Raw genomic sequence first — 11,345 nt, 5'->3', positions numbered from 1 at the left:
TGGATGCATAAATTTAAATGCGTTCACGTGTGGATGAAGTTGCACAGATGCACACATGGAAAGAGCAACCCATACACACACAGATGTCCCAGTGTGGACACAGCCATAGAAGACACCTGGCATTGTTGGTCCCCATCAGGTTGTTTGGTTATAATCTCTTCTATCTCTCAATTTACAGCATATTTTATTATGATGTCCAAAAGTGTGTGTGTGTGTGTGTGTGTGTGTGTGTGTGTGTTAATTAATGTACTACCGTATAATTAAGTAAAACTAGCAGACCTGTCCATGGTCCTGCCTTGTGTTGAATCTCTGTGCTGAGTGGTTGGGAACTGTGATCCACCCTTTTATATTCTGTCTCCCTCGCCTCCCCTTTAAAACACACACAGGCACACGTGTGCACACACACATACACACACTCTTGCATCCAGCCTGTTAAATAGACCAGAGGAGCCTGCCAAATTCCAGGTGCTGGCCTTCTCTCTTCAACATGAAATCTCTCTTTACAGGCTGGGAAGCCTCTCCAGCTACTTAAGAACTCACCTCATCACAAACGTGCAAGGCAAAGAACAGGACCAGCATCCCCGTGGAAGGGTAGCGTCCGTGGTGCTCTGTCCATCGGTCATGGATGTATTTGAAGAAAGCTGGGTTGTAGATTTGAACCTAAGGACACAAATCACGGAAGACAACATCACAACAGGCAGTGCTTTCTCTGTGGGAAGTCCCTCCACATGGCCATTGAGTATTTCAGTCTCAGTCCACACAGTCCAGAGGAAAAAACTGAGGCACTGTTAGTGGGTGGTTCCCTGGACCGGGTGGCTGGGAAGTTGCCTGCTCTTGATGGGGTTACACACCCTCTGAAGGAGTGCATAAGCAGCTTGGGGGTGATCCTGGACTCATTGCTGTTGCTTGATGCCCAGTTGCCCTTCATGGTGCAGAGCGACTTTCATTTTAAAAAATGTATCTGATTACCTTAGGAAACTTGGAGTGTGTATAGTAATGCATATAGTATGCAAGAACTGTTTTTATTTTTAGCGGAACCAACCAACTCAAAAAAACCAAAAAACCTGCTTCTCAAGTTATCTTAAGAGAGATGAGAATTTAGAAAATATCCATGCAGATGAAGCCAACATGGATATTTTCAGAGCATCCCTTCCCTCTCCTCCATGAGGGCCAGACTTACCTTGTCTTTGTCCACCCGAAGGAAAGGCTTCACGGGCGCATAAGTGCTATGAGAGAAGCAGAAGGGAGAAAGAATGAGAATGAGATGCTCCTCACCCCCCTCTTACTAAGTAGATGCTCTGCTCAATTACTCCCTCTGCCCTCCCTTCCCTCTTTCTGTCACTTCTCCATATTAACTCTAAAAGGAAGAGGGGGCATGGAGGGGCCAACAGACACAAGGAACACCACCATGAAAATCTGGGGGCTGGACCAACCTGAAATTGAACCAAGCAGCTCTGGCATTTACCTTTATGTATGTTACACCCCTCATTTTGTGTACAACATTCAAGTGTGGACTGTCTATTCTGCTTACACCCTGGAAGCAACTTTTTGCTTTCAAACATTTAGCCATACACTGAAAAATAATAATGGGTGGGACCAGCATGCTACCCAAGACAGCAGTCTTTTGGAAAAGGTCCAGAAAGGGTTGGAGGCACAGGAATGGGAATTACTCGTCCCCAGGCAATGACACGGTGCCTGTTGGCCAGGGCTGTCCATCTTTGCCTCACTGGGTGGGATAGAATCATGGAATTGTGGAGTTGGAAGGTATCCAAAGGGTCTTCCAAGCTTAACCCCCTGCGATGCAGGATACATACAATCGGATCTGGCCCGTCGACAAGGCGCTTGCCATCCACAGCAGGTCCAGGGCTTTGAAGGGCACAAGAACAAAGCTAACATTGGCCGGCAGGTTCTTGGCACTTTCTGGGTACATGAAGTGATGGGTTGTCCTACTCCCAACATCTGCCTCAAAGCCCACTGTAGGGGCCTGGTTCATTCTGCAAGGAAAGAATAGGGGATCAGGGAGAAGCATTTGCTGAAGTTGTGGTCTGGAGCATTTCATTATTACAAAAAGGTAGGGGTGTGTGTGTGTGTGTGTGTGTGTGTGTGTGTGTGTTGCAGCTCAACCTAGCCTCTGAACACAAAAATATTCTTTTGAGGGTGGGGGCTACTTGCACAGTTTTTACATTGCAGTGATAACAGCATACAGTGTAGAATCACAGTACCTTTATAACTATTTATAACTATAAATGGTGGCTCCTTTGCATCGCCTTGAAGCCCAAATATTCTGCAACAGCAGATGCAGCTACCGGTAAATATTCCCATCCCAATAGCTGCAGCCCTCTAGTTTGGGGCAATTCTGATGAAAACAGCCACACTGCTGACTCTAGCTCTCCTCAAATGCAAGCAGCGACAGAACTCAGCCTCTCCCATCTCCGACAAACACTGGAGGGAGCAAAGTTTTTCAGCTCAGTCCTGGATCACCCACCAGTTGCCAAGTTAGGCAAAACCACAACATTAGGCCCAGTTATAGTAACCAAGAAGCAAGACCCCTGGGTTTTGCTTCACTGAGAAAGGAGAGGCTGCATTGTTTCACAGGAGGCAGCCAAGTCCCATCCAGGATGCGATTCCAGAGCGGGCAGCTGGCAACCCTGTCCATCAGGGAAGCTGCAGCATGCTTCACCTCAAGCTGCCTTTTGAGAGATCTGCCACTAGATGGCAGCAAGGTGATGAAGGATGAAGCTCTTATAGTGACAAAAAAGGATCCAGAAAGGGGTGCTGTGGTGGGGCAGACACTGCTAAGGCACCGCTCTTCCACAGTCAGCTGGATTCAGAATGAGAACTCACACCACTTATGTGTTGTTCCCCACACCACTTATGTGTTATTTGCAAAAGCATCTCATGTGCTAGGTGCTGTACAAGAACACAAGAGCCCCCTACCTAGAGGGCTACAACTGCAGAAAGCCATGAGATGAAAGGAGCGGGGAGTTGGAGGGAAAGCGGGAGAGAAGAGGTGGAGGAACGAATACGATTAAGCAAGCGTCCACTTAACAACACCATCCAAATGCCATATTGACCTGCAGCCAAACACCTGAACTGACTCTGCACTGCAGGCAATCCTGTCAGAGTGATAGAAGGTCATCCCACCTCATGCATTCAAGGGAAAACTACCCAGTTCAGGGGACTCAAGAGAAACAATGACAAGGAGTCAAGACACTAACAAAGTTGGGGTCCAAGCTTGTCCAAGTTCATCAATGTTTATTTATTTATTTATTTTGCTTCCAGTTGAAATGCCAACTTTCCAGGCCTTTCTCTGGGACACAGTTTCAGCCAGTTTAGGCCTGTTTTGAGCCAACTCAGATACAAGTTCATATTATTTCAAATTGCAAACCAATGTCTGCAGAGTGACAGACCCCAAATGCCGGCAGAGCTTCTGGAAACTTTCAGGCAGCAGCAACTAAACGCAAGCACAGGTATCTGTTCCTTGGACAGCTGGTGGGGTAGCTGAAGGTGATCAACAGAGAATCGCCAAGAAGTCAGATGGCAACTTGGCCAGGCAAGAGAGGCTGGGAGTCAAACCTCCTTCCTCAGCAGGGAGAGAAACTGGAGTGGAAGAGGCAGGCAGTACCAGCTGTTGCTGCTGTTTTTTCGTCCCCAATGTTTGCCAGGCTGCTGTTCTCTGATGCAAGAGTCAGCTCAGCAATGATGGAGAGAAGACAGCCCAAGAGACAGAGGGATCTGGCCCTCCCAGTCACTCACCTCATGATGAAGTCATGCCCATTGATTTCCCTGCCATAACCAGAGCCTTGCAAGTTGCCCGAGTTGCCAACCACAGCACAGCGGCGGCACGGCTGTGAGTTCTGGGAGCTGTATGGGTTCTCTCCAGGGACAATCTGGAAGAGCTTCCCCAAGACTTCATTCAGGTTGTGGGACTTGAACTGTGGCTGTAGCATCTGCAGGGAAAGGAGAGGGCAACATGAGGCCAAAGTGAACACCCCACAGACACCAAGCAGCCAGCTGTTAGTTAGTGTGGTATACTAAATCCTTCACACATGGGAGTAGGAGAAGGACATGCTGCTCTTTGTCTACATTTACAGTTGGCTCTGAAACTGGACTCGGCCCAGCTTAACACCAAAGCTTCCCCCAAACATATCCTAGGAGCTGAAGACTCGAGAGAGAGCAGAGATCCCTTTACAATAATATTATTCACTTCTTGTGATACAAATTGTATTGGATTAGGCAGAGGTGAGTGATAGTTTGGCCTGGTATTCAGTGCTGTTATCACTGTGTCCCTGATATGAAATATGCTTCTGTGATTTTCTTTTATGAATTTCAGATATATATTGTATTGCTTTTGTTATTCTGACAAAATGAAATTTGATGGGGCTACAATTGATGTGAGCTGCTGCACTAGCTCAAGCATATTTGGGAAAAAGCAACATACAAATATAACATCAAGATCTAATCCAGGGTATTAACAAGCCTCTTTCCCCAGGAGTCAAGGTGTGTTGCAATATGTGGTGTGAATGCATACCTGTTTTCCAATTATTTTGGAAATTAGTCTTTGAAGAAGTTTTTTCTATTACAGGACAGGTGATATGACCTGATCCAAGGCTAGCTTTATTAAATCTGTTTACAGATGACCATAAGAATTTATTATTTAAGAACCTACTACTAATCTTTTTCATGTCTGCAGCTAGAAATACAGTTAGACAATATTAGAAAACAGTTACTGACTTAACTCTGGAGGCATGGTGGTATAGACTATGGGATATAACCCTCATGGAGAAACATCTTAGAGTGCTCAGGAAGACAAAGACAAGAGGAACTGTAAGGTGGATGTTTAATTCAGTACAGCGGAAAGGACAATGTTGTCCACCCACCACCAGCTACCCATGCCTTACTCTGGGACAATCTGTTAAAACAGAGAGTAGAAGACCCTTAACTGCCATAATCAACCATGAACTATTGTACTAGCCTGCTTATTGTTTGACTGTAGCATTTACTTTGTATATTCACGGAATGTTTCTTGGGGGTTATATGGGGATTGCTTGTTATATGTGTTTTTTGAAACTGAAAAATAAAGAAATGGGGAGTGGGGGAGATGTGTTACAAGAGATGGGAGGCTGAAAAGCAGAGTGTGAGATGGCATTTCCTGCTGCTGTATATTCAGAAATGTGCAGAAGCCAAAGAAGAATATGAAGCACTGTGTACTTCTTGGTCCTGGGAATTCTGCCCTGCATGTCCACATTCTGCTGGACAAAAGAAACAGTGGGGCGGAATGGTTGGGGGCCAGCCTTTCCTGCAGCAGGCCCTAAGAAAGTTCTCTGCTAAATCTTTGGAGAACTGACTTTGGTTAAAAACAAGAAATGAAAGACTATTCCCAGGACTGGCGACTGTCTCTGGAGGACAACAAATGGTGAGATATGGTTTCGACTCCCTTGATGACATAAGAATAGGTTGCGTTGTTGCTCTGTTCTGTTTGGTTGGTTGTTTACCTGCAAAACATTAAATTCAAAAAGAAGAAGAAAGTTCTCCTCTGCAGAGGTGGCCGAAGGGGCACAGACCAAACTATACAGCAAGAACCAGCTATCATATTGAGAGCCAGTGTGGTTTAGTGGTTAAGAGCGGTAGACTCGTAATCTGGTGAACCGGGTTCGTGTCTCCACTCCTCCACATGCAGCTGCTGGGTGACCTTGGGCTAGTCACACTTCTCTGAAGTCTCTCAGCCACACTCACCTCACAGAGTGTTTGTTGTGGGGGAGGAAGGGAAAGGAGAATGTTAGCTGCTTTGAGACTCCTTCGGGTAGTGATAAAGCGGGATATCAAATCCAAACTCTTCTTCATCATATCCTCAGGAAGGCAGAAAGTGGTTCTTGCATATGGCCTCTTGCTCTTCCCAGTGCCAGAGGTGCTTAGAGGATGGATGGTGCCTTCCCCCCAGGTATCCTCACCTGGCTCCTCAGAATCCCCAGTTAAAAGGTAACAGGACTAGGAAAAGCCCTTCTCTGCTGAGGACCATGGAGAGCTACTCCTGGCAGGAGCAAATCAGCCACCCCCAACCTGGTATCTCCCCACCCCCACCCAGATGCTTTGGGGTACGACTCCCATCAGCCTCAGCCAGCAAAGCCATGCTGGTAGAAACTGTAGAACCATAGAATTGTAGAGCTGGAAGGGACCACAAGGGCAATCTAGTCCAACCCCTGCAATGCAGGAATATTTTGCTCAATGTGGGGCTCTAACCCACGGCCCTAGCTCCACCGACTGAGCTAGTATGACAAATGGATGGCACTAGGCTGGGGAAGAGTGAAGGAAACATTCCTGGAAGAGAAGGCAAGAGGCAAAGAACAGCTGGCCTGCTGCTTCCTTATTCTTCTTTGCAGTTACACAAAGAGAGCACCAATCTGGGCCTTTTAAGGAAGGTGAGAAGTTCAGCCCCTGCAGCAAATCCAGCCTCAGTCACTCAGCAAAAAGCTCTGCAGCTTTCTTCAAACAGATGGTGCTGCTGGATGGGCAAAAGGAGAGGAGAGGAGAGGAAGAAGCAGGCTATCCCAGGCAGAGGCTGGAGCTGGTTGCTTCTTCCCAACTAGCAACACCCAAACTAAGAACACATCTGGAGAGGCACAAACCTTGGTTCTGCCCAAACGGCAGAGGGAAGCAAAAGCCAAGCAACCTGCACATGCATGAGTCATGGCTCTGTTTAGACTGCAGGTTTCTGCTTCTCCTCCCCTTGCGCTAAAGGGAAAACTCCTGCAGAGGAGAAAAGCAAACCAAAGCAGCTTTCAATGAAATGGTGCCTGTACCATCTTTGTCGCTTGACCCTGGAAGACTGTATTGCAAGGCATTGTCTGCAGATGCTGAATAATGGGTATTTAAGATTTGCAGGCAAGATTTGCACGTCTAGGAAGCCATATTGCCATGTACAACTGATAAAATGCACTCCTGGTCAGCTGCTACTTGAGCACACACTATTAGTTTGATTATTCCATTTGTAGCCCACCTTTCCGCACAAAGGAGCCCAAGGCAGCCAACTGCTAGCCACACAATGGCCCTGGTACCAGAAGAAGGGCTTTTGGATGATGTCATGACATGGAAAATGTGGAATGGACAGAATTTGATGCTGCATTAGAGGAGCTTAAAAGGAAGAATCAACAAAAAATCCCAGGAATTTTTATTTTTGGGGTGGTGGAGGGGTGCCCGGAGGTAAATCACTCTTAAAACTTCAGAGATCTAGGGAGAGGCTTTAATGTGACTTTTAGTCATCCCTTCACTAAGACAACCCAGGAACTGCATTCCATCTGGCCTTTGGGGAAAGAAGCCCTGCTACATAGTGATCACTTCTAGGCAAGGTGCTATTTCACCTGGATTAATCGTAGCACTGTAAATTATACCAGCAGTAGTACCAGAGAGCTTGATGGGAAGCACTATGAAACTCGTTTATTTTTTGAATTACATTATAATCTTTTTTAAAAAAGCTCCAAACTGAATTTGGAGTGGAGGGGTATTGTTTTTGCTTGTTATTATGGGTGAAGGGTGGCATAGAAAATTTTAATAGTAACGACAACAACAACAACAACAACAACAACAACAATTCATCTCCACTATGGTTCTCAAACAAAAATGAAGGATACAATTTGATAATATTTGAACAGCAAAGGGTTATAAACATTCCACGGATATTTAATTTCGACATAAGATAGAATTCTGATTTTGGGCTATTTGAATTTTGGAAATGAAACAGAATACACACACATAAACTGTGACTTGTTGGGAAGCGATGGAACTCAGTTGTAGATATATCTACACCATTGAAGCAAATAGAGATTCAGATGCACTTAATTTTATGCTGAACTTGTCCTGTACTCACAGAACATAAAGTCAGAGCCTTGATTTGTTCAGCCCACTATATTGCATCCACTGACTGGCGATGGTAGCTTTCCAGGGTTTCAGGGCAGGGATCTCTCCCAGACACACCTGGAGGTGGTGGGGATTGAACCTAGGACTTTCTGCATGCAAAGCAGATGTTTTCCCACTGAGCTATGGCCCTTCCTTAACATTTGATACTGAACAAACCACAGGGAGATAAGGAGAAAAAACAGGTTTTGAAAAGACTGAGGAAAACAATAAGCACCTGCTTTTTAATATAGAAAAGCTTTTGTCACAGTATGACTGCAAAACAAGCAGGTTAAAGAGATGATAGCACAACTGGGCTCCAGACCTCAGCAATAATATTCAAATGCAGGTCTGGAAGTATTTATGGTGAACAGGGGATGACCTTCTCTTGTGCATAAGAGAATTTTGAAATCAGTTTCAAAACAATGGTAAGGTGGTGCAGCAGTGATGGAAACCTCAAAGTAAGAGAAGACTTGTAGTAAAAATGTGAACTATGGGTTGACAAAGGATTTATAAAAATAGAGTTTTGAAAGAGATGCCGAGGGGAAAATCATTACATTAAGATCCACAATTGGGGGGGAGTCAAAGGGGATTATATGTTTATGCATTTAATTCATTCATTTATGTAAAATAGAAAATGCAAAAATTAAATTTATTAAAGAAAAGAAAACCACATTGCCTTGGCAAGCTATAGGATGACAGCTACCAGGGTCCTGTATGGCAAGGACTGAAAACCTTAGCGATGCCTACTTTAAAAGAACAGATGAAAAATATGTGGGGGTTTGCTCCAGCCATCCAACTGGCTTGTTATGTTAAGGGTTAATGTAAACAGGAAAAAATAGAATAGTTTTATGAGCAGCTGGTCATCATTCATACATTAGTGTAAACTTTTAAAGTTTATTTTCAAATCTGCAGCTTTGTTTCAAGATTATGAAAGTTAGCTTATGACTCAAAGATATAAGCATGTTTTCAGATCTACATTCATAATATACCAGTATGTAAAGGCAGATTTTGAAGAATGCACACCAAGAGCTGCCAAATTCGTCCAAAAATGCTTAAGAATCATTGTGCAAAATAAGGAACTGTGCCTCATCTAGTCATCTAGACAGTATCTCCCAGTCTGATTTCCCTTGCCAGGATATAGACTAAGCAGCTTGGAGGCTGGGAGTTTTGTTGCACGGTCCTTAGACTTAGCAGGCTGCCCTGGTCTTGCTGCCCTAAGTGGTTGTAATAGGAGTGGGAATGTCAAACCCCACCCCCCGGTCCCAAAAAAACTCACCATCCACCACCTCTGGACATCCAGCGGCAAGTCCATGTTCTCTTTGGTCCACACTGGGGAGATGTTACTGTCGTAGCGGGTGTCGAACCACTCTGAGTCACTCACGTCCACCATGCACCTGTGACAGGTGCAGCTCCGCACAAAGAGCCCCTCCTTGCTGAGGCGCTGCATACCAGCATAGCCTGGAACAAGCTTCACCCGGTGGATGCCGTTCAGCCCATTGGGGTCTAGGTAGGCGATGCTGTGGTGGGAGTAGGTGAAAAGGAGGGACATGATGAAGACGAGCAGGAAAGCCGTGGAGAGGAACCAGAAGCGCAGCGAAAACTTCATGGTGGGCATGAGAGGGGAGGGGAGGCCAGGAAGGGTCACTTGGCCTGTGTCTCTCTTGCAGCAGAAAAAAAGGCAGGGGGGAAAGCTGGCTGAGAAAGTGTTTGGCTTCTCAAATCTTCCTCTGGGAACCCTCACAGTTCTCCAGGTGCTGCAGAGACCAACTTAGTCATGGAAATGCGGGCAAGTGTTTGGAATAGACCATCCCAGGTAGCCTCTCTTTGGGTTCTTCTTACACCAGTCACAACCTCTATGGCACCGCCCAAGCCTTTTGCATACAGAATTTGGGCCACAGAAGAGCAAAATAAGAGCAGCCTGTGCCCTCGTCCACTGTTTGACTCAAGAGAGAGCCGTTTCCACAGGTTGTCCCAGCAAACTAGGTCCCCAACTCTGCCTGAGTACTTTTCCTTCCTGAGAGGAGGGGGAGAGCCTGTCCTAATACAAAGGAGAACGCCATGGTCCTGTCTGCTCCTGGGCACACATTTCAAGGCTCTGCATCCCAGCCGGAGAAAGAGAAAGCAGCTGTTTGCCAAGTATCAGAGCAGCTCCATCCTCGGGGTTAATGAGCCACGTTCCCTCAGCACCACCACTCCAGCAGACGGGAAGCTCCTGCCAGTTCCCATCCCAGGATCTCGCCTCTGAGCTGGCAGCTGCACATCTGGATCAGCGCTGCCCGGGGACAGCCGCCGCTTGGGTGGCCCAGGCGCTCTCTCCGCCCTCCGCTGCCGCCACACACGCTCAGTCTGCAGACGCAGCTCCCGCTCAGCCCTGCAACTTCCTCGCCAATTTGGCATCTGGCAGACGTGGAAGTGCAGTGTCCCCGTGGCTCCTCCTCCTCCTCCTCAGCTGCTTAGGCTTTTAAATAATCCCTTGGCAATCTTTTCCTCTCCACTTGCTGGCCCAGAAAAGGTTCTGCTGCAACAAAGCCCTGAAACTGGAGAGAAAGAGGAGGATTTTAAAACGATACATATGTAAAAGAAGAATTGTCAAAGGTCAGCAAGAGGGAGGAAGCCTCTGCTCAAGGGTGCCTGGTGGAAGGGACCCCCCCTGCCCCCCAATATGCTCCAACAGCCCTCAGAGAAGGCAAATTCTTGGTTGCAACGTCTGATCAATGCAAATCCCCTTCCCCTCCTGTAAGAAACAGGGAACTTGTGTGAAATAGTCCTCTCCTGCAGGATAGACAATGAAGGGTCGCTACGCATGGCTCAAGCCAGTCGCACCCCAGGGTATCACAATAAGAAAAAGAGCAGACTGCTTTCCACGGGCTTCTTCTCTCCCTTTGTATCAATTGTGCCATGAACAGAAATCCACTATAAATCTTTGTAGTCAAAGCCTCAGAGACTGGTCTCCAAGAACTAACTCAGAAGGTTGAAGAAAAACCCTTTTCCTGGACCCACCCCCCTCTGTTGTGCAAATGTATTGCAGGCTGGGGGCTTCGGGCTTCAAGTTAGAACTGCCTTTCAAAGTAGAAGCACCACACCCCCAGATCTGGGCACTTTCTGGCATGATTTTGCATTTCTCACTGTCTTGCATCATGTCCTTTTGCTAGTAAGGACTGAACCCCAGGGATAGGAAAATGCTCTTCTAAAATAAAAGCAGGCATTTGCCCACAACATGACATCCAGCTGGCTTTGGTCATTCTCCTAGAATCACGTCTTGGAATTCTGCAGAAAAGAACAGCACATCCACAAACCAAGCTTGCTCCTTTATTTTAATCAAATAGGACAAACAGCCCATCTTTCCCAACCCAGCCTGGCCTTGGATCAGTTCTGACACTCCAACAGCAGCCAATACTGCAGGCTGCTGTGTATCAGATTCATAAACATCCCTTTTACAAGGAGGCAGGAAG

General features: G+C 46.4%; 1 protein-coding gene across 3 annotated transcripts in view; it reads right to left on the bottom strand.

The window, feature by feature from the left end:
• ST3GAL2 (ST3 beta-galactoside alpha-2,3-sialyltransferase 2) overlaps positions 1-11,345 on the bottom strand; it is a 33,864-nt gene that overhangs the window by 1,721 nt on the left and 20,798 nt on the right. For 2 of the 3 annotated variants that reach the window (XM_053399421.1, XM_053399422.1), the window contains exons 2-6: positions 9,170-10,430; positions 3,757-3,950; positions 1,815-1,994; positions 1,181-1,226; positions 541-660 (exon numbers count right to left, since the gene is read on the bottom strand). In XM_053399421.1, the coding sequence (XP_053255396.1) occupies positions 541-660; positions 1,181-1,226; positions 1,815-1,994; positions 3,757-3,950; positions 9,170-9,508 (879 nt within the window). In that variant the 5' untranslated portion in view covers positions 9,509-10,430. Of the gene's footprint in view, positions 1-540; positions 661-1,180; positions 1,227-1,814; positions 1,995-3,756; positions 3,951-6,626; positions 6,748-9,169; positions 10,431-11,345 lie in introns of those variants that run through there. The other variant, XM_053399423.1, reaches the window with a different exon arrangement.

The sequence above is a fragment of the Podarcis raffonei genome, chromosome 8 (genome assembly GCF_027172205.1).
Source record: "Podarcis raffonei isolate rPodRaf1 chromosome 8, rPodRaf1.pri, whole genome shotgun sequence".
In the NCBI taxonomy this organism is placed as follows: Eukaryota; Metazoa; Chordata; class Lepidosauria; order Squamata; family Lacertidae; genus Podarcis; species Podarcis raffonei.
This window is presented reverse-complemented; position numbering and strand designations above follow the sequence as displayed.